At 39.5% G+C, this 24,912-nt stretch overlaps 2 protein-coding genes across 3 annotated transcripts in view; one reads left to right on the top strand and one right to left on the bottom strand.

The window, feature by feature from the left end:
* Nucleotides 1–14,195, bottom strand: part of RARS2 (arginyl-tRNA synthetase 2, mitochondrial) — a 67,125-nt gene extending 52,930 nt beyond the window's left edge. For both annotated transcript variants that reach the window (XM_028108044.2, XM_028108043.2), the window contains exon 1: nt 14,116–14,195. In XM_028108044.2, the coding sequence (XP_027963845.1) occupies nt 14,116–14,151 (36 nt within the window). In that variant the 5' untranslated portion in view covers nt 14,152–14,195. The remainder of the gene's footprint in view (nt 1–14,115) is intronic.
* A 131-nt stretch (nt 14,196–14,326) lies between these two features.
* Nucleotides 14,327–24,912, top strand: part of ORC3 (origin recognition complex subunit 3) — a 59,266-nt gene continuing 48,680 nt past the window's right edge. Inside the window, exons 1-3 of the mRNA XM_028108083.2 lie at nt 14,327–14,389; nt 18,412–18,466; nt 23,775–23,872. Of these exons, the coding sequence (XP_027963884.1) occupies nt 14,366–14,389; nt 18,412–18,466; nt 23,775–23,872 (177 nt within the window). The 5' untranslated portion in view covers nt 14,327–14,365. The remainder of the gene's footprint in view (nt 14,390–18,411; nt 18,467–23,774; nt 23,873–24,912) is intronic.

Raw genomic sequence — 24,912 nt, 5'->3', positions numbered from 1 at the left:
AACACACAAAAAAATTCTGTTTCCAATATAAACAAAAAACTACTTAAAAATTGCATATTTAGGTTAAACGCCTGCCTTTGGCTCAGGTCATGATCCCTGGGTCCCTGCTCAGCAGGGGAGTCTGCCTCTCCTTCTCCCTCTCCCTCTGCCACCCCTCCCCCCTCCCCTCCTTTCTCTCAAATAAATAAAATCTTTAAAAGAATTGCTTATTTCTTGGGACGCCTGGGTGGCTCAGTCATTAAGTGTCTGCCTTCAGCTCAGGTCATGATCCCAGGGTCCTGGGATCAAGCCCCACATTGGGCTCCCTGCTCAGCAGGAAAGCCTGCTTCTCTCTCTCCCACTCTCCCTGCTTGTGTTCCCTCTCTCACTGTGTCTTTCTCTGTCAAATAAATAAATAAAATCTTAAAAAAAAAATTGCTTATTTCTTTTATTATATCTCAATTGCTCCAAAAAAGGCTCTGAGGGGAATTAACACATAAAAATAAAATGGAGGTGTAAAACCATACCAGAAAACCTAAGGTAAAGACAGTTACTTTGCTTTTTGGCTACCAAGGTACAAAAAGGAATCTAACTATATAATACAGTGCTGCCTGGCAACGAACTTTTCCTAAAAGTAAATTCTAAGACAGAGTTATATTCACAAAGATTTAAATACCAAAATAGAAAGTATCTTCAATAGTAGTTTTCCAAAGGCACAGAAACATTTTTATATAATGTAAATTAGAAAACCAAAATAAAGAGACTGAGACAAAAGGAGAAATGGAGAGTCACTGTTTACAATGAGCACAGAGTTTCAGTTTTACAAACGAAATGTTCTGGGTAAGGTTGGTGGTGATGGTTGCATAGCAATGTTAATGGACTTAACGCCATTGAACTGCATATTTAAAAATAGTTAAAATGGTAAATTTTGTTGTATATATTTTCCCATAATTAAAAACAAATTAAAAAACCTAAAAAGACTAGGATGAAGTAGTGGAATGAAGGCTTCCTTACATAATCTCCCACCTCCCACCCATTATCAAATTAAAATGAAAGGGGTGGAAGAAAGAATGGAGAGGTGAAGGAAAGGAAGGTAGGTAATAAATAGGCAGATTGGTTGGTTCTCCAGCAACAAATATAGAGGATAGGCACAGTCCTAAGTCAGAAACTTCAAAAGGGATAGCCAAGGAGACAAACAGCAGCTTCTGAAGAGGAATGGAGCAGCCCTGTTTGGCAAGTCTCCTAACTTGATGAACAATTTTCATCAATACCCCAAGCTGGAGAGAAAAAAAATGAATCCCATTATTTTTTTTTCATCTATGACTGGAGGGAGATGCTACAGAGCTGTGGGAGAGAAGGAGTAAAACAGAGAAGGGAATTCCAGTACTTTTCACAAGTGAAAATTCTAGGGCAGCACACTGAAGTGCTCTCCAATGGAAACACAACACATTCCCCAATTAAATGGAGATTTTGATTTGGTTTTGTATGGGCAGGAAGAATCAGAGGAGGAGCTTTTATAGGAAGGTGAAAAAATATCAGAGCTAGCCAAGCAAAAATTTAATATGCCAGGTCAGAGTTCAGGAGTAATGTATACAGGTCACCAGAACCTACCAGAGAGACAAAAGAGTGGAAAAGCCCTAGAGTTTATGTTTTCGTAATCACAAAAGCAATGTGAGCCAAGAACAAATCTCACATAGAGTGAAGTCACCCACACAATGCAGGAACAAACAGAAAGTGTGGGCAGAAAGGTCAAGCATGAGCAAGATGAAAAATAGGCAAAACAAGTAGGCAAACAAAGTGGGGGAGAGAGGAGAGGGAAGGACAGAAGATCAAAGAACTCGTCTAGAAAAATATTACCAAATGAATACAAAGACATTCATCAAAAGTGCTTCAAGATTTGTGAACGCAGTAAGAACTGAAAGACAGAAAAAGAAATAAAAGGGAGTCTAAAAATTAAATAGACAAATTGATAAACATTTTTTATTATAGAATTAAGAACACAAAGGAACATTCATAATTGAAAATAAATGACACAGAGGCCTACGATAATCAGAGAACACAGATTTTAAAAAACATAAATTGAAAGCAATCAGAGAAAGACAAATAAAATTGGGTACAAGATAATCCAACCTTAGGATAACTGGAGCCCCTAAAACACAAGAGGAGGAAAGAAGCAAGCAGACAGGTAGATACAATGGTTCTCCGGCAGCATATACCATAACGATTAAAGAGACAAAACCCAAACACTCTTCAAAAGTGATAGCCAAGGAAAGATGCAGAAGGTTCTGAAGCAGAATGGGCAGTCTTGTGTAGCGCAGGGCTTCTTGGTCTCTCTTGTCAGAAGGTATAGAGACGAAGCAACAAAACCCAGGAAAAATAAAAAGTATTCATACAGATCTTGGCTCCCCCAAAAGCAAGGCCTGAGGAAAGAACTTTGTGCAGGTAGTTTATTTGGGAGGTGATTCCTGCGGGCTTAAGTGATAGACTGAGAAGCGTGGGAAGGAAGGAGGAAAAGTTAAGATTGTGCTGTCAAGTTTACTGCTATAGGTAACGGGGGCTTAACTGCCATGGTACCTTCTAAGAAGCACACACAAGGTCTACCAAAATGGTCTATTCAAAAAATAGGAAGCAGGAGCTTCCATTCCCCATTGATTGACAGCTGTCCTTGAGGGTGTTAACTGCCTCATCTGAGCAGAGTATAGGCTGGAACCAGCAGGCTTTTAGACTAGATGAGGGGCTATTAGCAGTAAGTGATTGGAAACACATGTGAAACTGGTCACACAAGTGGCAACTAGAACAAGAAATGCGACCAAGGTGATGGGAGGGCATAATAGTCAATAAAAGGGAAAATTTCCCTGAAATAAGGAACCAAATTTAAATTGTGGTATATTGCTACAATGACACCCAACAGTAAAAGAAAAGGACTAGACCTCCATGCATCATTATGGATATACCTTTTTTAAAATTGAGGCTAAGAAACAAAAAACCCAAGTTGCAGAAGGATGATTACACTGTGACAACCACTTACATATATTTTATTAACTTGTAAAAGAATACTATTTAGACATACATGCATAGATAGTAAGTGATATGCACAGATATAATAATACAAAACCTCACATGGGAGGAAAGAGTTTGCAGCCAGGGATGGGTACCCAGGAGATTTTAATAGTAATAGTTTATTTTTTAAGCTAGGTGATGGGTACACAATAACTATACTTTTCTCCATGATTAAATATTTTGTGAAAAAAAGAAAAACTGAAACTACAGATCAAAATAAACTACGTCAGGAAAATATAATTTGGAATATTCAACACTGAGATACATCCTGCTTAAGTCATGAAATTTCAAAAATAAAGCACCCAATCAAGAAAACTCCAGGGATGAAATAAATGCACTTTACTTTGCAGCCATATTACCTAACCACAAAGATCACGATCTGGTTAAAGTAAATAATTTAGCAATGATATTATATAGGACTAGATTTTTCACAGAAGTTGTAAACCGATATGTTTGTTTCACCTGCTCAGCTGTTTTTAATCTGAATTGCCAACATATGAAAATTAATAAATTTTGAAGTAACACTGGATCGTTGTATGCGTTTGCATCTGTAGTATCCGTATTTGGAAAATTCAAATTCAGAACTAAATAATCTGCTGTTACTGCCTTATTTCTAAAATGAAGATTTTTGATATTACTTCTAAACATGTGAATTTTTTTTTTAAGATTTTAGAGAGAGCGCGCGCGCGCGCGCGCGCACACGTGGGGGGAGGGGCAGATGGAGAGAAGCTGAAGCCGACTCCCGGCTGAGCAGAGCGTCCCGTGTGGGGCTGATCCCAGGACCCATGAGATCCTGAACTGAGCCGAAACCAAGAGGCTGACACTTAATCAACTGAGTCACCCAGGTGCCCCATAAACATGCTAATTTTCTAATGATTTAAACCTCCTTTTGATACTTCTATGGTTAGTTTATCTGAGAAGTCAAAATTTCTTAAACCACACAAACAAGTTAGGGGCGCCTGGTTGGCTCAGTCCATTAAGCGTCCGCCTTCGGTTTGGGTCATGATCCCAGGGTCGTGGGATCGAGCCCCTGCTACTGGCTGTCTGCTCAGCGGGAACCCTGCTTCTCCCTCTCCCTGTTGCTCTACTTGTGATATCTCTCTTTGTCAAATAAATAAAATAAAAAAAAAACAGGTTAAAAAAAGTACTATCAGCCCTTCTGAAAAATCTGCTTATAAAGAAATCTGGCCAATTAAGCCATACCTTAGGAACAGGACTGGTGGTAAGCATCTTACCCAATTCAATATAAAATGCATAGTAGGGGCGCCTGGGTGGCGCAGTCGGTTGCGTGTCTTTGACTTCTTGAGTTTCAGCTCAGGTCATGATCTTATGGTCGTGGGCTCTGCGCTCAGCGGGGTGTCTGCTTGAGATTCTTTTCCCTCCCCCTCTGTCTCTCTCTCTCTCTCTAAAAATAAATCTCAGAGAAATAAAATGCATAGGAAACAAGTTGTGCAGATATGGTTAATAAACAGTGTTACACACTTTGAGAAAGGCACCCAAATTAGGAAATGTAAAGGAAAATTATACCAACTACAAAAAATGCCCTCACGTCTAATGGCAAGGGTTGATAACTATCTAAATAAGAAATATCAAATTTTTTTTAAAGATTTTATTTATTTGAGTGAAAGTGCATGTGCATGCAGTTGGGGATGGTACAGAGGGAGAGGGTGAAGCAGACTCCCTCCTGAGCAGGGAGCCCAACATGAGGCCCATCCCAGTAATGAGGGAGCCGAAGGCTGTAACCTCCCCCCACCCCCAACTCCCGGGTGGGACACGTGTGACATTCTTCCAGGAATCTCCCACTATCTTAATGTTAATACCTTGCAAGGGGAAAACAACCTTAACGTGACAATGGCAAGGCCTCTGGTATCTTATAGGTTGGTACTTGTTAGCATATGAAAGTTGTTTTGAAAACCTCCCTTTTTCCTTACTTCCCCCAATTCCTGAGTATAATCAGCCACTCCTCAAGACCCTGGTGCAGCAGCTCTTTCTGTCCGCCGGTCCTGTCCCCATGGTTTAATAAAACCACGATTTTGCACCAAAGACATCTGAAGAATCTTTCTTGGTTGTCGGCTCTGGACCTCATCCCACCAAACCTAACCTATATTCCAAAACTATATCACCAGGACCGCGAGATCATGACCTAAGCCCAAGGCAGATGGCCTAACCAACTGAGCCACCCAGGCACCCCTGAAATATCACAAGTTTTTAAAAAGACTTCAAATTGTAATGTTTTTCGGGGCGCCTGGGTGGCTCAGTGGATTAAGCGTCTGCTTTTGGCTCAGGTCATGATCCCAGGGTCCTGGGATTGAGGCCTGCATTGGGGTCCCTGCTCATTGGGGAGTCTGCTTCTCCCTCTCCTTCTGCCCCTCCCCCCACTTGTGTGCTCTTTCTCACGCATGTGTGCATGCTCGCTCTTTCACTCTCTCAAATAAGTAAAATCTTAAAAAAAAATGGTAATGTTTTTCAAAATCTTATTTCAGAGGACTCATTTCAAAAATATAGCAATAATTTTTGAGTAACATTTTAATTTCTTTAAACTCAAACAAAACTTTTAATATTTTTAATTTAAAACAGCATTTTGGTCATGGGGTACATGGATAATCAATACTATTATACATTTAGTAGTTGGACTTTTTTTTTTAATGATTTTATTTGAGAGAGAAAAGGAGCAGAGGGGAGGGGCACAGAGAGAGGGAGAAGCCAACTCACCATTGAGCAGGGAGCCCAATGCAGGGCTTGATCCCAGGACCCCGAGATCATGACCTGAGCCGAAAGCAGACACTTAGCCAACTGAGCCACCCAGGCACCCCAGTAGTTGGACATTTTCTATCATAAAACTTAAAAATAAAAAACAAAAAAACAAAACCACCTCAAAATAACTCGTTACGATATAGCCCAATTTTTGTAAAAGGCATATCTAGTATTTTTATTCTGCCTGTATATCTGCAAAGAAATATTATCTAAAATAAAGGTCAACCAATGTTAATAATAATTATTTACGGGGGAGTTGTTTTTTTCTTTTACCTTTTTGTATCGTTTAATTCTTTACAATGGACCAGTTATTTTTTGAAAAATGAGAAATATTTTTTCTTTACCAAAGCACTTTATAAAAGTACTGTTAAAAAGATTCCTATTAGAAATTAAGCCATATGATTCAGATATGTAGCTTTCTGGTTACCTAACTTCACGTGGGGCGCCTGGGTGGCTCAGTCGTTGAGCGTCTGCCTTCGGCTCAGGTCATGATCCCAGGGTCCTGGGATTGAGTCCCACATAGGCCTCCCTGCTCAGCGGGAAGCCTGCTTCTCCCTCTCCCACTCCCCCTGCTTGTGTTCCTGCTCTCACTGTCTCTGTCAAATAAATAAATAAAATCTTTAAAAAACAAACAAAAAAAACATTCACCTAGGATAATGGGTCCTCTGGGATTGTAGTGGGGTGAAAAAGGGGTTCAAAATACCGACTTCAGAATTCTGAGGACATAATGTAACAATGATTAACATTTACTGAATGTATAGTGTACCAAACACAATCTTAAACACTATATACAATTCTAAACACTATTCATTAATTTACTGAATTCTAATGACAAGACTAAAAGGTAACTAATTTTCCATATTTTACAGAAGAGGCACAGAGAACTTACATACCTATCAAAGGAAAGGCTGGATTTAAACCCGTATGTTTTCCACGGTTAATGTTCTTAATCATCATACCCGTGGTTCCCACATTTTGTTGCACACTGGTTCCCACATGCAAATATTCTGGTGTGATTGGGCAACAAGATGTTAAAAAGTTCTCTGGTTGATTCCTGCACTATACCTTTCTGTCTCCTGGTCATTTTCAGTTAGTAGTTATCAAGCCTGGAGGAACATCAGAATCACCTTATGATTTTTTGAACATCAAGGCCCCTACCTCACCCCAGACCAATGGGTCTGAGGTTAGGTATTTTTTAATGCTTCTCAGGTGATTCCAGTCTATAAACTAGGCTTGAGAACGGCTGCTTAGGAAGATACCAGCTGTCTCTCATGTTACCAATCAGGGCCCCAGCTAGTTAAGTGTTTTTAATTATAGGAGTGGGGTGGGTGGGGCTCAAAAAAAGAAAGAAAAATTAAGAACCACTGTCAAGTGGTCTAATGTCAGAGAGCACGGTTTTTAATTCACCTAGATTCTCATAGGTCTGGAATTATTCTGGAAATAATAAGATTTTCTTTAACTGTCTCTCAGCTTGGATTTAGTGCTTTCTCTGATGAGAATGTGGCCTACGAGTTTCCTTAACTACAGGATTTCCTCTTTCCCCTTCAGATAAAAGTTTCTCCTGGCCTTGGGCTTCACCTAGGACTCTCACCAATAAAACATGGGCCTATTGATAATTTTCTACTTGAGACCTTAGATTGGTGAAAGAAAAAAGTTTTACAGAATAAAATATGCTAAAAATTATTGAATTAAGACAAAATAAGACTACAACAATAAAGCTCAAAATTTTAAGAGAAATAAAATCCACAAAATATTAAACATATTCCTTGACAAACTAACACATGAATAAGGAGGAAATCTGAGGTTGAAAGAAGGGAACATTTAAGAGAGTATCAAAAATGAAAATCCACGTAAGCCAGATCTGGTTTGGGAACCTAAGATCAGTTTGTAATGTGTAATATAATAATGGCTAATATGTATTCAGTGCCTATAGTGTACCAGATACAATTATAAACCTTAGATCTGGCAACAGAACATCAGAGATCCTATAGACTCTTTGACTTCCAGGGTACCCAACATGAGAAAGCACATTAACCAGGTTAATGGTTCTCAACCATTCCTTTTCCCTTAGGCACACACAATTCTTTCCCCAAGTACCCAATTACTGAACACAAAGCCAAAAAAATATCCTATCGTTCTGGTTCTAGACAGGTTCTAAATTCAGTTAGGAGTTAAACCTGCCAGGTTCAAGATCAAAATCTCTGGTAATTTCATAAAAAATTGAATTTTGCAGGCGCCAGCTGGTTAAGTGTCTGCCTTCGGCTCAGGTCATGATCTCAGGGTGCTGGCATGGAGTGCCCCATCAGCTTCCCTGCTCAGTGGGGGAGTCTGCTGCTCCCCCTGCTTGTGCTCTCTTGCTCTCTTGGTCAAGTAAATAAAATCTTAAAAAAACACCTAATTTTGCTAATGAAAAAGAGATCCTTAAGCAATCAGACATATAGGCAGCAGAACTGGTATTTTGTATGAAAATTAGCTGTGCATTTTTTTTTAAAGATTTTACTTATTTGAGAGAGAGAGAATATAAGCGGGGGGGGGGGGAGCAGGGGGGGAGCAGAGGGAAAGGAGGAAGCAGACTCGCCACAGAGCAGGGAACCCAACACATGTTGCTATTGCAGAACCCTGAGATCATGACCTGATCCAAAGGCACTTAACCGAGCCACCCAGGCTCCCCTAGCTCTGCATTTTTACCCATATAACAGTCTATAGGCCGCTAGTCTTAAAATTCTTAAAATGTTATCATTCACTCTTCCAGATCTTAAATTATTTAAACTATTATCCCTGATTATTCCTTACTTCTGACTCTGATATGACCAGGTCAGGTGTGCACATTTGCCACCAAGAGCCAACGCACAAACACTCCCACAGTTGTAGAGACGTTCTTCAGGTACAGGTCTGGATTAACTCAGACTCAAACTGGCAGCAACTGAAAACTTTACAGTTCAGAAGAGAACTTTCCAAAAGACTTGGAAGGCAAATTATTACCAAGTATCTATAATGAAAGAAATTTAGCACAGCTCTTGAAGAACTTGTAGTTTTAAGCAGAAGTGGATGCTGGTGGGCCTGTGAGAACAGGTTAGAAGCGAAGTATACACCTAGACCATTCAGTCAGTCCTGTTCACCTGAATGCAGATGTGTATCTTCCCCACATAAATATTTCAGCTTAGACTAGATGACAACTGGTCATCAAATTTAATTGCTCTTTGAAGCCACACCTGAAATCTAATAGAACTCAGCAGCAGTCAAGGAACAGTGTCTTCTATTCACAGCTGTTAGCAGTGTACCTCTTGTAGCATGTTATGTAAATATAAACTAATGAGAAGAAGAGCTTAAGCCACTTAAGATGCAACAATTACACAACAACTAAATGCAGCTTGTGATCCTATACTGGAAAAAAAGACTACTGAAAAAAATCAGCAAAACTGGAATGGACTATACACTAAATGAAAGTATACATGATATTATGTGAATCTAATGATTATACCGTGGCTGTGTAAGATAAGCCTTGTTCTTAGGAAGTAAACAATTAGGTATCAACAGGTTGAGGCGCATGCTTTATGAAACCCACTCTACGTGCATGATACAGGAAATAGAATGATGAAGCAAATGTGGCAAAATGTTAATTGGTGGCTTTGGATAAAAAAGTATATGGAGTTCTTTGCACTATTATCACAACTTTTCTATAATTTTGACTTTCAAAATTAAAACAAACAAAAAGAAAATGAACTCGCTGGATTTACGTATTTTTTTAAGTACGCTCCACACCCAGCGTGGAACCCAACACAGGGCTTGAACTCAAAACACTGAGATCAGGACCTGAGCTGAAATCAAGCCGGATGCTCAACCAACTGAGCCACCCTGCTGCCTTTCAGTTGGATGTTTTAAACTTAACATCAAAATCTAAATGAAAAGGAACTGAGAAAGGGAAACAAATCTACACTCCATCATTATGTTTCTGAGCCAAATAGGGTGCTGAACATTTTACAAAGGTTATTCTACAGAATACAAAGAATTTGAACTTTGGGTTAGTAGTTCAACTCTACAATTTTGTTGCTCTGTAACTTTAGGTTATTCTTTTCATCTTCCTGTCAGTGTCCTCCTCTATAAAATGGAGACAATGCTACAAATAGGATGACTGAAAAGATTAAACATGACAATATCAAGTACTGTATACTTTGTGTGTACACCACTGTCCTAAGTGATAGGAGACAAATTTCTATGGGACTCCTAGGTTTCTGCATGTCTTGTAAGCAAGGCATAAAATCTTTTCAAAGATGCTCATATAGCAAACAGATTTGTAAGACAGAAAAAGTATCCCACTACAGAGCAAAGGGAAACATGCTTACTGCCCATCCTAAAAGCCTCAGGGTCCCTCTCTTATGTGACACAGCACCCAGCCTGTGCAGGTGTCATCTGACCTTCTTCACATCAAAGACGGGCTTGGCGAACCAATACAAGTAAATGTTGATACTCTGGCTACTACTATTGCTGTGAATAATAAAATCCTTTTCTCTCACCCAGGGATCTCATGTTTTCTGGCCACCACCCATGGAACTGTGGTAGACTAGTAAGGTAAAGTCACAAACCCCTCACAGTTCTTGACACTATGCCCTTTCTATTAACATTATGTCATTAGATCTTATCAATAGCCCCATAAAGTTCAGCAAAACTGCATGGTACAAGTGAGATATTCCACAAACAATAGTTATTATTGTCTTAATCATCATCATCAATCCTTGCAACAATCCTGTAAACTTGGAATCAATACCATCATTTTACAGAGTCAGTAACACAAATGGATTTTAATCCTTTCCACTTTTATCATTTTATCTCATAGCTTTAAAATTATGATTTTAAAACTTGTAGTTTTAAACTCATTTGGTGAAGCTGCAGAATTTATATTACATCACAACAGCTTATTCTTTAAATATGTATTAACAGCCTTCTATGTTTCAGGCACTTTGCTGGTGCTAGAGAAATAGCGAATAAAACATGCTCTCTGTCTTCACGAAGCCTATAGAGAAAACACACCAAAACAAGGAAAACAAAACAAAATAACTAATTCCCTAATAATCAATTAATGAAATGATTATTAACTCTTATAAATGCTATGATGGAAGCAAACAAGGGTCTGAGATAGCAACTGGGGACACACTTTTCAAACTACAGGTTGTCAGTTGTGAATAAATTCAGAGAGTCCCAACCAGGATTTTCTGAAAAATATAGTATAAGTAGAAAAGTGCACACACATTATAAGTACTGTTTTGTGAAACTTCCATCTTGCACAAAGGGTCATGATATAAAATCATTTCCTTTGGGCACAGGGAATATCTATGCAATGGGAATGGAAAGACCTTGCTTTGTTAGAAAAGCAAAATTACAGTGTGGCTAGGATCCTGCAGAAAGGAAGAATAGGGTGGTATGAATGGATGTTGGAAAGAAAGATGTTAAGGTTCTGGTAGAGAGTTTGTGCAATGTAGTTTATTTAAATAGGTAAGTGACATGATTTTACATTTGAGAAGTCACTTTTCTTGCTATAAGGAGAATGGATTTGAGGGAGGGCAAGGATGGAAACAGACCCATCAGAATGCTGTTGTAAGCAGATGATGTAGGTGATAATAGCTTGGTTTGGGGTGACCAAAGGGAAAGGCAACAGGGAAGGAAAAGAATGGATAGATTCAAGGTATTTTGAAGATAGAGTCCAAAGGACCTGCTGAAGTGAGGCCCAAGAGGCATACTCTAAATTTCAGTCATATCCAAATATTGTTGTTCCATGAACATACACCATGCTCTCCCATAGTTCTATTGTCCATACATATGATGTTCTTGGAATACCCTACCACTCCCCAAGCTCTCACCCTACCAACCTAGTACACTCCTATCCATCCTTCCTTCGGGACATTACCTTTCCCACGAAGCATTCCCTGACATTTGGAAGCTGTCTTCTCCATATTCCCGTAACACCTCACACGTTTCTAATACACTGGTTACAGACTGTACTGTAATTAGCTGTTAATACATGTGTTTCCCCAAGTTAGTCCAGAGCCATGCCAGGACAGAAGCCATATTCTATTCACTTTCAACCTTGGGACTGATAATGGGACTCCTTAGAAAAATATAGATTCATTATCAAAATTTGCTGAATGTGCTATTTCATGTAATACATTCCTTCACTCCTAAACTAGCAAAGGATCCTCATTCATAAAGATATGTATTGCACATATTTTTATTTAACCTTATTTCAGATCATCCTTCAATGACTCCATGTTCGGAGAAATATATATTTGCTTAGTTTATGTTGCCATACAAATCTATTAGATTCTGTTTTAATGATCAGATTGTGCTTCTTGCCTTTATAAACAGATAGCACAGCGTATAGGAAAGGGCTGATTTTGAATTTAGACCCCTGTTCATAAACCAACTCAATTTACTGACCATGTGTAGACCCTGGCCTAAGGTAGATTTTTAATCTCTGGATCTCAGTTTGCTCAACTGTATAATACTTCTATGTCATAGGGTCATCATGGGGCTTAAATGTGAATGTAAAGTAACTAGCACAAAGACACACTACATATTCCTGTTTCTCCAACTTACCTTCTTTACAAGGAAGAATATAGCCTTTGCAAAACTAAACTCAATGTTTCTGGTCATGGCATTATCTTGACCTACGGGTTGAGAATGGAAATCATCTTACCTCTCCCACTCCAAACACATCCTGGACACTGAGGTCCAAAACTACCTACCCTGGATATAACCTACTGTCTACATTAGCATGACTTTATTATTTCTTTGTCTTCATTAGCATAACTTTACTATTCTAGGAGACTCCTGCCCAGACGAATAGCTTGATTATTCATTACAGGAACTTCTTGAAAAATCAATTCTTCAAAAAAAACACACCAACAGTTTATACCCTAAGATTCCTTGCACTACCTTGCCTTCTTTCTCCCAATCTTAAAACTTGTGAAGATCAGGGCGCCTGGGTGGCTCAGTTGGTTAAGCGACTGCCTTCGGCTCAGGTCATGATCCTGGAGTCCCAGGATCGAGTCCCGCATCGGGCTCCCTTCTCCCTCTGACCCTCCCGCCTCTCATGCTCTATCTCATTCTCTCAAATAAATAAAAATAAAATCTTAAAAAAAAAACTGTGAAGATCAGTATCGAATCCCAATCAAGCCATCTCCTCCACACCCCTGCCCTCTCATGCTCTGCCACTGAAAGACCAGCCTTAAACCATACTTCAAATTCTCAAGGAAAAATCAGACCTTGCCTTCCCAGACACGACCAAAACTCTGCTGAGGTGTTCTTTCTTACCCAGTAAACCATAAACTCAGCTTTGTTCTATCAGAAGGTCCATTGGTGTTATCTGAGAATACAGCGTTGGACAGGGCAATAGTCTATAAACATAAAGACAAGGCAGAGGAATTTTCCCAAAGTCCAGAAATACTATAAAAATGAACTGAGGGAAATTATATACCAGGCAAAATACGTCCGCTAATATGTCCATTAATAAAAAGGAAATGGGTTTGTCGAGACAATTGAAAGTTTCTGCAAAATTCCAAAAGGGGTCGATGAATTTCAAAAATTCTTTTTGCTGGGCACCTGGGTGGCTCAGTCCTTAAGCGTCTGCCTTCGGCTCAAGCCATGATCCCGGGGTCCTGGGATCGAGCCCCACATGGGGCTCCCTGCTCCGCGGAGAGCCTGCTTCTCCCTCTCCCACTCCCCCTGCTTGTGTTCCCTCTCTCATTGTCTCTGTCAAAAAATAAATAAAATCTTTAAAAAAATTCTTTTTGCTGAAATCTAATGTTGAAGTGTTTTATTCCTTTCCTTATTACAGAGCTGTTCACACAGAGGACTCTGAATCAAGAAAAAACAGAATCTCACGTTATCTTTGGAGTTTCCAAAAATAATGCTAGGACAGGAGGCCAAAACGATTGAAAGACAAATGACCAGATTTTAAATTAGATCCTTTCGAATAAAAATTCAAATCCATAATCAATTTCACTAAGTGTAAGGAACACTAATTTCTAAAGGGTTTTAATCATGGCCCAATGACTTTCCAGTAGGATAAAGCATACAAAGCTGTGGGGTGGGAAGGAGGGAAGTAACATTTGCTTTCCAAGATTTACTTTTCACCTTGAGAAACCGATTTGGGTCGCATGGCCGACCCTCCAACAGGTCGGCCTCAACAGCTCGAGCAGCTCCAAAGAGGAGGCAGGAGGCGGCAGAAACAGGGTTTTTCTTGGAATACCCCTCTCGCTGACTGAGGGCTGACCCGGCGTGGGGGTTCCGCTCGGGCCTTCCTTCTGCCAGTTCCCGGGTCCGTACCTGACAGGCGATGGACCTGCGGAAGCCACAAGCCATGTTCGCCTCCACGCAGCGCACGCCCCAACCGCTAGGCCCGGATCCTCGCCCCGCCCCCTCTGTACGCCCCGCCTATGCGCGCCGGAAGCCCGCCCCGGAGGATTCTGCCAACCAATCAAGAAGCCGCGTGGCCCGCCACTAACCTCTGCCCTGCTGCCGCGAGGGAGCGCGGGAAATCCCGAGTGCGGCTGCAATCCCGCGGGCCGTTGGGACCATGGCCACTTCTTCGGTGTCCAAGGTACGTGGGGGGGCGGACGCCCACTAGACTCAGCCGTCGCCTCCTTCCCTTTTGGGAAAAGGGATGTAGCAGAGGTTACGTAGGCCTCAGTGAACAGGTTCGAGGGGAGGGAGTGGCGGGCTGAGCTGAAACGTCCTTACTCCAGGTGCAGTTGAGGTCAGTTTTGGTCGGGGAGCGAAGACACCGATCTGCCTTAGTTGTTTTGGCTGGGAGGACTTTTAAGTTCTGGTTTGTGGAGGTCGAATTCCCCGAGGATGTGCTCCAATCTCCGTTCCTTTTTCTTCCCCATAAATATTTATTGTGCTCCAAGCACTCCGTTAGGTACGACATAGAGTGGTAAACAAAATAGGTTCAGTTGTCTGCACTCAAAAAAGGCATTTAACACAGATGAACTGATGATAACAAATTGTGATAAGTGTTAGCAGATTGCCCCGGGTCTGCGAAGGCCTTTTGGAGAAAGGGACATTTTAGCTGAGACCTGAAAAGTAAGTACAAGTTAGGCAAAGGATTGGAGGATAGGGAGACTGTTCTAGCATAGAGAATGACATGCTTTTTGGCCCAGAAGATAGAAATAAAATGACCTATTAAGTTGAAATATCAGTATAATCAGAGGAACCGTTGTGAAAAGTGAGAATGAAAAAGTAGTGTAGGTGTGTGTGTGTCAGAGGAGATCACATAGACCTCATATGGGCTGCCTAGATGGCTACAGCTTGCAGGAAGACATGATAATGTGGTTGGTAAGAAGATAAACCCTAGAGCTCTATTGTCTAATGTACATTAAGTAGCCAGTAGCCACATGTGGCTATTTCAGTTTTAATTAAATAAAATTAGAAATTTTCTCAGTTTTACTAGCCACATTTCAAGTGCTCAATAACCACATATGGTGGCTACCATATTAGTGCAGAGACATATTTCTCCTTCATTACCAAAAGCTCTATTGTACAGTACTGCTACAGACCAAGTAGGATCTTTAGTAGTAGTATGAGTACAGCCAGAAGCCCCTGAAGTTAAGCTGTGATAAAGGTGAGAACGTAGATGAAAAAAACTGCAAAGTCATTTCTCCCTGTGTTAAAACAGTAGATTAGAAGGCTCTACCATGGATCTGATATTTAATTTTGATTAAAATTAAACTAAAATTATGGGAAGGAGTGCCTTCTGAGACTACATATCAAAGGGAAACTTCAAGCCATAGAGCTTAAGTTTACAGAAGATTGACTATGATACTAGGTGCAAATGCCAGAAGAGGTTTCACTGTGCTTGTGTAGCCGGGGCACTGGGGTGTAAGAGCACCTGGCTCCAGGGGTCCCAAACAGACCAGCTTCAGCCCCTCCCTGCTGACAAAATCCTAAATCGGAGAAATGAGTGTTAGTGAAACAAGAAAGGAGCGGTGTGGGGGACCACCCTGCCCTAGGCATGCGGGGTGGGGTGGGTTGTGTGTGTGGGGGGGCAGTGGGTGCTTTATGATAATCACCTGTGGCCAACAAAGAATTAACCAGCCCCAAAAAGGAAGTAAGCCGTTGAAGGTGTTATCAAAAGAGATGTTAAATGGATTTAAGTTTCCTGGTTAGCTTTCTGTAAAAGACCAACCCTAAAGGCCCTGCTGGGACCCCTCTCACTCTTGAGAGCTTTTTCTGCATCTTCACTTAATAAACTTCAGTTGCTTTACTCACACACACACACACAAAAGGAATTTATTTCAGTGAAGCCAACACAGCAGCCTGGAGTCTTAAAGACTGTGTCCAAAGTGCTGAAAATACTTAAGGTTTATATGAGGAAAGTATGGGACAAAGGAGGGCAGGAAGGGTCAGGTTGATCATTGTCTTGGAGTCAGTCATGGGCGGGGTCTTGCTGGCTCCGGACAGTCCTTACTGCTTGAGGGGTTAGTTTCGGTTCCCATCAGGAGAAGCTGTGCGCACCGGATCTTTTGCCAGAGTTAAGAGAGAAGCTGGATGGGGCGCTTTGGTGGCTCAGGTGGCTAGGCATCTGTCTTCCGCTTGGCTCATGGTCTCCTGGTCCTGTGATTGAGCCCCATCCATGTCGGCCTCCCGGCTCAGCAGGGAGTCTGTTTCTCTCCCCCCTCCCCTGCGCCACCCCGTGTGCTTTCTCTTGCTCACTCTCAAATGAATAAATAAAATCATTAAAAAAAAGCGAGATAAGCTGGAAAGAAGAACTTAATCAGAAAGTTTGAGTTCAAAAGGGAGGTAGTTGCAGTTCTCTCATACTAGTATTTTTTATTAGGATTGGTACTGTTTTTGTTTTGTGCTGGTGGTAAAGTTCCATAGGTTTTGAGTGGTCTGCCCTCTAATCCTTTTCATTGCATAAGGCTCATATTTTTGTATATCTTGAAGAATTGTGAGCTTTTGTTCAGGAAAGCATTATAATAGAAATGCTTGTATTGAGATGATTATGAAGGGGACCTTGCATTAATAAGATTCTTTAAGGACTATTTCAGGAGCTCATAGAACTGCATGCTTTTTTTTTTTTTTTAACTTATGTAAACTTCCTTTTCCGTGTCATATTTTCTGCCTCTTAGCTCTCCTTCTAGACTGCTTCTATCTCAAACACCATGATTTGATCAGCAGTTCAAAGTGGTTAACCATATTACTACCTGCCATACATTAGGATCTATTCTGGGCACTTGTATATCTCACTCCTTCATAGCTCCTTTTCCTTTACTGAATTGCAGGTGGATATAGAAGGGAGGCAATGACAAGCTTGTGGTACTACAGGATTTTTCTAAATGTGAATGTATATTTCAGCAGTTCACTAGTTGCAGATACAGGAGTATAAGGCACAGTTCTTATTTTGGATCCTGTAATCCAAATGGCCACTTTATATTTGCACAGCTTTCTTTAGCACTGTCCTGAGATGACTTTTTCTAGGTATATTTTTTTCATTCTTTCATTTTCCATAAAAATGGGTCTTTAAGAAGCTGTGCATGGTGCATGGCTTTAGGATTGGTAGAATAAACGTAGGACCAGTAACTTGGAGACTATATATCACCAAATAATAACAGGAAACTAAATGTAGCTAGGAAATTACCAGGAAAATTACTTGGCAAGCATTCATTCCATATACTGATTGCGCTAACACCTGTCCTAGACCCTGAGGAAACAATTGTGAATTATATGCAGTCTGTGCTCTGAAGGCACTCACAAACTACTTGGTGAGACAGACCCGTAAATAACTATGATACACAGTGAAAGTGATTTAAAACAAAGTGAAATAAAGGCATTCAAGTATTGTGAGATCTTAGGGAAAGGAATAATTCTAACTAGAGAACTGGGGACGGTTTCCCAGAGCAGATGAGTAGGACATTTATCAGATGAAGAAAGGTGTATAAAATGAAACAATAGCCAAATTACCTGTTTCCTGACCAGGTTATAGATACTTGACGTTTAATTAAATAATAAAGACTTCTTTTGAAATGAGAGAGTGTCACTATTTTTGATCTTCATTTTAATGAATAATATTAATGTTCTTTAAGTTTTATAAAAATGGAACCTTTCTGGATTTAAATTTCATCAGCTTATATTTTCTTTGTCTCTTAGATTAGGTCCCTAAGAGCAAAATCACGAGATGCGCATCTCATGGGAAGGAGGAGAAAGAAATGGATAGTCCCCTTGTTGTTTAAGGATTTTCCTGCTAGGGCGCCTGGGTGGTTCAGTTGGTTAAGCCTCTGACTCTTGATTTCAGCTCAGGTCATGATCTCAGGGTCCTGGGATTGAACCCCCTGTCCGGGATCCGCAGGGAGCTGCTTGGGATTCTCTCTGGCTCTCCCGCTGCCGCCCCCCCCTCCCCCATGCACTTGCTTTCACTCTCTCAAAAAATCTTTTTAAAAAAAAATTTCCCGCTATAATTCAGATAGAAGAGAGAGAATTTCTTAGCACTTTAAAGAAATGCCTTTTTTAAAAAAATCCGCTTATCCATAAAATACTTGGTTAATGAGATTTATCTGTTCCTTGGCTACTTTGACTTTATGCTTTTTTCTTTCTTTCTTTCTTTTTTTTTTTTTTTTTTAGGGCTGCTTTGTGTTTAAGCCAAACTTCAAGAAGAGAAAGATCTCTGTGCCAGTAGGTAAGATGTCTTAATAGCGAATTGGCTAGATTTCCTCCCCTAAGTCTTGAACTTACCTAACCCTAGTTGAAGTTAGTAATTCTCTTAAGTTTGACTTACTTAGCTTCTTGGTGTAGCTGTTATGTTCCAGAGTATAGTCAAAGGGATAAGGTACATCCTGGACTTTCAATCTAAAAGGGAATCCAACTATACCTTCAAAAGGCAAATTAGAAAGTAAATTTCCCCCAAAGGATATGTCCTCATTCTTCAAAAGAGATTGTCTTAGGGGTGCTTGGCTGGTCAGATGGTAAAGCATGTGACCCTTGATCTCCAGGTTGTGAGTTCAAGCCCCACGTGGGGTGTAGAGCTTACTTAAAAACATATATAAATAAAATAAAATAATAAGGCTAACTCAAAAGGAAATTAAAAAAAAAAGAGACTGTCTTAAAAATCTCAGTGATTTCCTGGGGTGTGGTAGAGAAGTGGACTGCAAAAGGGCAAGAGATACTTTTTGGACCGACGGAAATGTTTTCTAGATCAAGGGAGCAGTTATGTGAGTGTATACTTTTGTTAGGACATACTAACTGTTACAATCAGCATATTTTATCATTTGTAAATTATTTCTCAATAAAATTAAACTTAAAAAAAGATACTGTTTTTCTTCACTTTCTTCATTTTTTCCAGATATCTGTTTGGTGATCATGTTAGGAAGAATTGACTTTTTCAAACAAATCATGACATTACTGTCAGAAAATGTGTATTGTACTGGTTTTCAATTGTAGCTGCAGATTAGAATCACTTGGGGAACTTTTAAAAAAAAAATTGGGGTTTTTTTTTTGGATATAATTGTATTTTCACATACAGTTGCAAGAAAGTGTAGAGAGTTTTTTGTACCCTTTACTCAGTAATCTCCAATGGTAATATTTTGGGTAACTGGTACAGTATCACAACCAGGAAACTTAACATTGGTACAATCCATTGACCTTAATTAGATTTCAGCTTGGGGAACTTTTTTAATGCCCAGACCCCATCTCAGACCAATTGAATCAGAATCTCTGGGAGTGGTACCTAGGTATTGGTACTTCTTTAAAAGCTCCTCGCAGGGAAAAAAAATACACAAAATGAGAATAGACCTAGGGAACTCAGCGACACTGTCAAGCATAATAGTCGCATGATGGGGGTCCTAGGAGAAGAGCGAGAAAAGGGGGCAAAAGATTTGTCTAAAGAAATAATAGCTGAAAACTTCCTGAATCTGGGGAAGGAAAGAGAAATACAGATCCAGGAGGCCCCAGAGAGACCCCAACAAAACCAAACCAAAGAGGTCTGCACCAAGACACAAATAAGATGGCCAAAAGTAGTGAGAAAGAGAGAATTTTAAAAGCAAGAGAAAGGAAAGCAGTTACATATAAGGGAAACCCCATACGGCCATCACTGGGTTTTTCAGACAGAAACTGCAGGCCGGATTGGAGTGGCATGATAAATTCCAAGTGCTAAAAGGAAAAAATCTACAGCCAAGAATACTCTATCCAGCAAGGCTTTCATTTAGAACAGAAGGAGAGAGAGAGTTTCCAGCCATGTCCCTGTCACACACAATGCCATTGGCCTCTGGGTCCCAAATTCACAGTCCAGCCGCCCTCCTGCCCAAGTCAGCATGCACGGCCTACCACCTGCTCAACGCCAAGTAAACAAGCCTTCACCTCAGATCGACAAGGGCTCAAGCTGACACTCCCCCTCAAATTCCAGCCCCTGTGCTCAAGTTTGTGCACGAAAGTGGGCATAATTATAACAGCAGAATGAAGCAACCTGAACAGTGACACTAATTCTGTGGAATATATGATGGGTAAAAGGAGTGTGCTAGGCTAAGAACATCTCCAACAAGCACATCAGAAAACAATACGTACAGTATGGTTCTAGTTAGTAAAAGAAACAAACCTGGACACAATAAAACAAGAAGAAATCAGAGAGGGAGACAAACCGTGGAGACTCTTAAGCATAGGAAACAAACTGAGGGTTGCTGGAGGGAAGGTGGGTGGGGAGATGGGGTAACTGGGTGACGGGCATTAAGGAGAGCATTGTGATATAATGAGCGCTGGGTGTTCGTGCAACTGATGAATCACTGAACTCGACCCCTGAAACTAATAATACACTCTATGTTAATTAATTGAACTTAAAAGGAAACCTAAAAGCTCCTCACAGGCTTACTATTTACATTCACTATTCAGTATTGTAAAGATTAATTCTGATGGAAAAATTATGTGGAATAAGCATATTTATGCACTAGCTTTGAATTAAAAGAAAAACTGAACTAAACCATTGTTTGACTAAGGAAATAAAGAACTTGTATTTAATGAATAGGATTTTTCTAAATCATCGCATGATGCAGACCTTAGGGTGTTACTCCTTCAGTTTGAGACCAGCTAGATAAGAAACCTGTGCTCAAAGAGCAAATAAAATGATGGTTCATACTGAGGGGACCAGAGGGTAGAAAATATGATTTATAATAAGAATCCAGTTTGTCATTAGCAGAATACACTGATCTCAAGTTCTACACTCTCTTAGACTTAGTCTCAAGGAAACGTGAATTTTTTTGTATTCTCTACCCCCCAATAAAAAGTGACTGATAGACTTGGAAATAGTGAACAAAGAATAGCTACATTATAAATTATTTTTAAGTGATGGACTTGTGAACATATTTCTTTAATGTTGGAGATTGCTAAACTCGAAGTAGTTCATTTTCAGAGAAAATTCAAGTTTCTTTCCCATTATCTAGGATACAGAGCATGAAATGACATCTAGTATCATTAATGATGATTAATGACATCATCAGTGTCATTAGTTATAATGACATTATTAGCATTATTGAGTTTTTATTATGTGCTAGATTATTCTAAGCTCTTTATATGTGTTCCTTTGTTTAATCCTCCCAGTAAACTATGAGGAATGTATTATGAGTATCTCCATTAAAATATGAGGATACTTAAAACTCTCAATGATAGTGCTAGTAAGTGGCAGAGCTGGGGTTTGAACCCAGTTGTCTGATTCCAGAACCTCTGGTCTAACCGTTATTTGGTGCTGTCTCTCATAATAGGCTAGTTTTTGCTTAGAACTTTTTCTGTTGAATTTCAGCTATAACTTACTTACTAAGATTTGTTCAAAGTTTTAGTATTAGTAAACCTAATGTGTATAATTTGAACTTTGCTTTGAAGTACGTTAGTTTTTGTTTTTTTTTTAATTGGTCTGACCTAAGACCAATAGATACTGTTTCAATATGAGAATCTTAGAGGAATTGACCCTGATTATAAGACAGATGGTGTAGGAATAAGGAAAACATATCCAGATTTTAGCACTTGCCTTCCCTGGCTTCAATTCTTGAAACAGATTGCCTGAAGAAGTAGGAAGATGCCCAGCATTTTGCCCACCATCTGTCCTCTGACTCGAAGATGCTTGGATGTATATCTAAGAGAAGACTGGTAACTCTCCCTCTTGTCTATGTTCTGTGGATGACGTACATCCATGAAAACGACTAGGCAGGAACTGGAGAGAGAGAGGGAGAGACTGAGATGGGTGGTAGCACTGGCCCTGTAGGAGATGTTCGCACTGAAGTCAAGCACTGTGCGTAGGAGCAGGAGGGAACCTGTCAACAGTGAAAACTGTAGGTCTTCTCAATGCTGATTTTTTTTTACCTTCCTGAGCTATAAATGACAGAGAAGTCATGGTAACAAGTTAAATTGTCCTGCTGCTGTTGTTTCCCAATTTCTGAGTTTTTTGGTTAGTATGTAAAAAATTAATGTATGTAAAAAATGTAAAAAATTAATGTATTTAAAAAATTAATGTAAAAATGTAAAAAATTAATGTCTTGATTTGCCATTTTAACATTTAACATGATGACTTCAGTGTATTCTAAGGCTTTTGATAAATTAAAAAAATACTTGCCTAAAACTCTGTGTCAACTATGAACAGAAGCAGAGTTCCTTAACATAAAAGAGAATCTGTATTCCAAACTACCAGTTAACATAAAACTTGATGGTAGAATGCTAGTGGCTTCTCAGTGAAGTCAGGAACAAAATAGGTATTTTCACTGTTATTGAACCCTTTAAAAGTTGTAGTTGTTACAATAAAATACCTAGCAGTAAACAATAAGAAATATGAAAGAAAGTAGAAAACTACAAGGAATGTAGAATATTGATTAAAGGAAGAGACCTGTAGTGTTTTGAATGTAGATTTTCTAACATATTACAAATATTTCTTCCCAAATCAATCTACAGATTTTATTTTATCCAAACTACTATTGTAATTATTTTTGAGCAGTGGCAAAATTTATTTGAAAGAATGGCTTAAAATATTTTGAAGAAGAATGATTATGTGCAGTGGTGGTAGGAAGGAGACCTGGAATTATTCCCTGTGTGAATGTACTGCAAAGCTCCAATCATTTAATGATTTCAAATAGTTCAGGACAGCTCTGGGAATAGACTTGGATTCAGTAGAACAAAAGAAGAAGTTTAAAAAATAGCTCCAAGTACATTTGTAAGTACTGAGATAACAAGGGTGCCTCAAATCAGTGGGAGAAAGGATGGATTATTTAATAAGTGAATGTTTTCATACTGAAGGTTAAAGCCCAAGTGTGAGTCATGAAATCAACCTAGTCATAATAGTTTTTTTAAAAAACAGAGTAGAAAAGAAAACATTTGCTGTCACATGATAAGTATTGTTTTGTGGGGCCTTTGTTTTTGTTTCTGTTAAACATCTGTGTGTTGGCTAATGATGTGAAATGTATTCCTTAATGTGGATCATGGTTTAAAAAGTTTGAAAACCACTGGTATTTTGATAAATGGTGTTTTGATGAATGGCAAGCCATTTGGAGGAAAACATTAAAACATATACAATAATACAGACAGACTAAAAGGCTGGGCTGACCTATGTCAAATGAATAAAAGAACAAGAATCATCTTAAGAGTCATTTCAGAGCAAATATATGAAGCGTAGTATACAAGGCTTTCGAATAAAGAGCAAATAATGAAAATATGTTAATATTAAATGTTTATGCCTCAAACCAAATCCATTAAATACTGTTAGCAATTTAAAAGTACATGATAGAAATATAACTTAAAAATTAAAGATATTTTAATCTTACAGATACGATTACTATAGTAAAAATATAAGATATATAAATAAAATTAAATATGAAGGGTATTGAAGGTTACCTATCTCCAAATATATGTATTTTTGATACATATTTCAGTCCCATCCCTTACTGTGTGACTTTGCACAGAGATTTTCTAACTCTTATTATATAAAAAAGAAACTGACCTATTTCTTTCTGTGTTTTTAGAGGACTATTTTAATAAAGGGAAAAATGAGTCTGAGGACAGTAAGCTTCGATATGAAACTTATCACTTGATATGGCAGCAGATGAAATCTGAAACTGAGGTGAATACTTTTCTTAATGACTTACTATTTCTCTAATAACGTAAATCTCATATTTGTTCTTCCCATCTTCCTTTCCATCATTTTTCAAGACTCTTGAGGAAACATAGGTAATACTAGTTTAGTATAATCTGTATATGCTAAAAAACGCTCACGTTCCAAGTATTAAGCATAGCTTCAGGTACTGGAACATACATTTATAATAATAGCTGCCAAGGCAAGGGGCTCTTTACATATCCTCACAACTTTTAAATGGTGACACTCTTCAAATTACCCATTCAGGGACGCCTGGGTAGCTCAGTCGATTAATCATCTGCCTTCGGCTCAGGTCACGATCCCAGGGTCCTGGGATCCAGTCCCACATCGGCCTCCTTGCTCAGCGGGGAGCCTGCTTCTCCCTCTGCCTGCTGCTCCCCCTGCTTGTGCTCTCTCTCTCTCTGACTAAATAAATAAAATCTTTAAAAAATAAACAAATAAATTATCCATTCAGTTGTACAAGTAAGAAGTCAGGCTATTTTTAAATTACTTCACTCCCTCATCCTCATGTCCAGTTTCTATGTTCTTTATATTCCAGCTCTGAAATAATTTCTCTGCTATGGCAGATTCATAGCTCTAGGACCAACATCTTGAGTGGACTTGTTTTGTTTGACCGACACGGTGTTGTATGTTTTTTTGTTTGTTTTTTAATGCCTGTGGGAGGGTTATGCACTTCGTTTATTACTGCTTCCCACCACTCTTTATTGCTTTCCACCTAGGGCTTTGCTCATTTATGGATTCCAAGTGACCCTTGAAAGTATTTTGAGTTTGTGGTTTCTAGTTTAGGCCTTCATTTCTTAACCTAGATTGTGATGATCCTCCTAATCGATGTCTTTGCCTTTGATCTCAGACCCCTCAGGCCTGTCACTAAGTCCCTATGGCGCCATTGGCCAAGTTAGAAAAGCCCTCCCTTCAGGCAGGCACAGCCCTGTCCCAGGGTGCAAGGGCTTTCCCACCTCACTGCTGGTACAGCTTCCCCCAGCTCCTTCACAGTGCTGCCTGAGTCC

Source organism: Eumetopias jubatus, unplaced genomic scaffold, assembly GCF_037043125.1.
Source record: "Eumetopias jubatus isolate StellerSeaLion01/CBP00866 unplaced genomic scaffold, mEumJub1_p1.0 scaffold_6, whole genome shotgun sequence".
NCBI classification, from domain to species: Eukaryota; Metazoa; Chordata; class Mammalia; order Carnivora; family Otariidae; genus Eumetopias; species Eumetopias jubatus.
The sequence above is the reverse complement of the archived record's forward strand: the minus strand, read 5'-3'. Positions and strand labels throughout refer to the sequence as shown.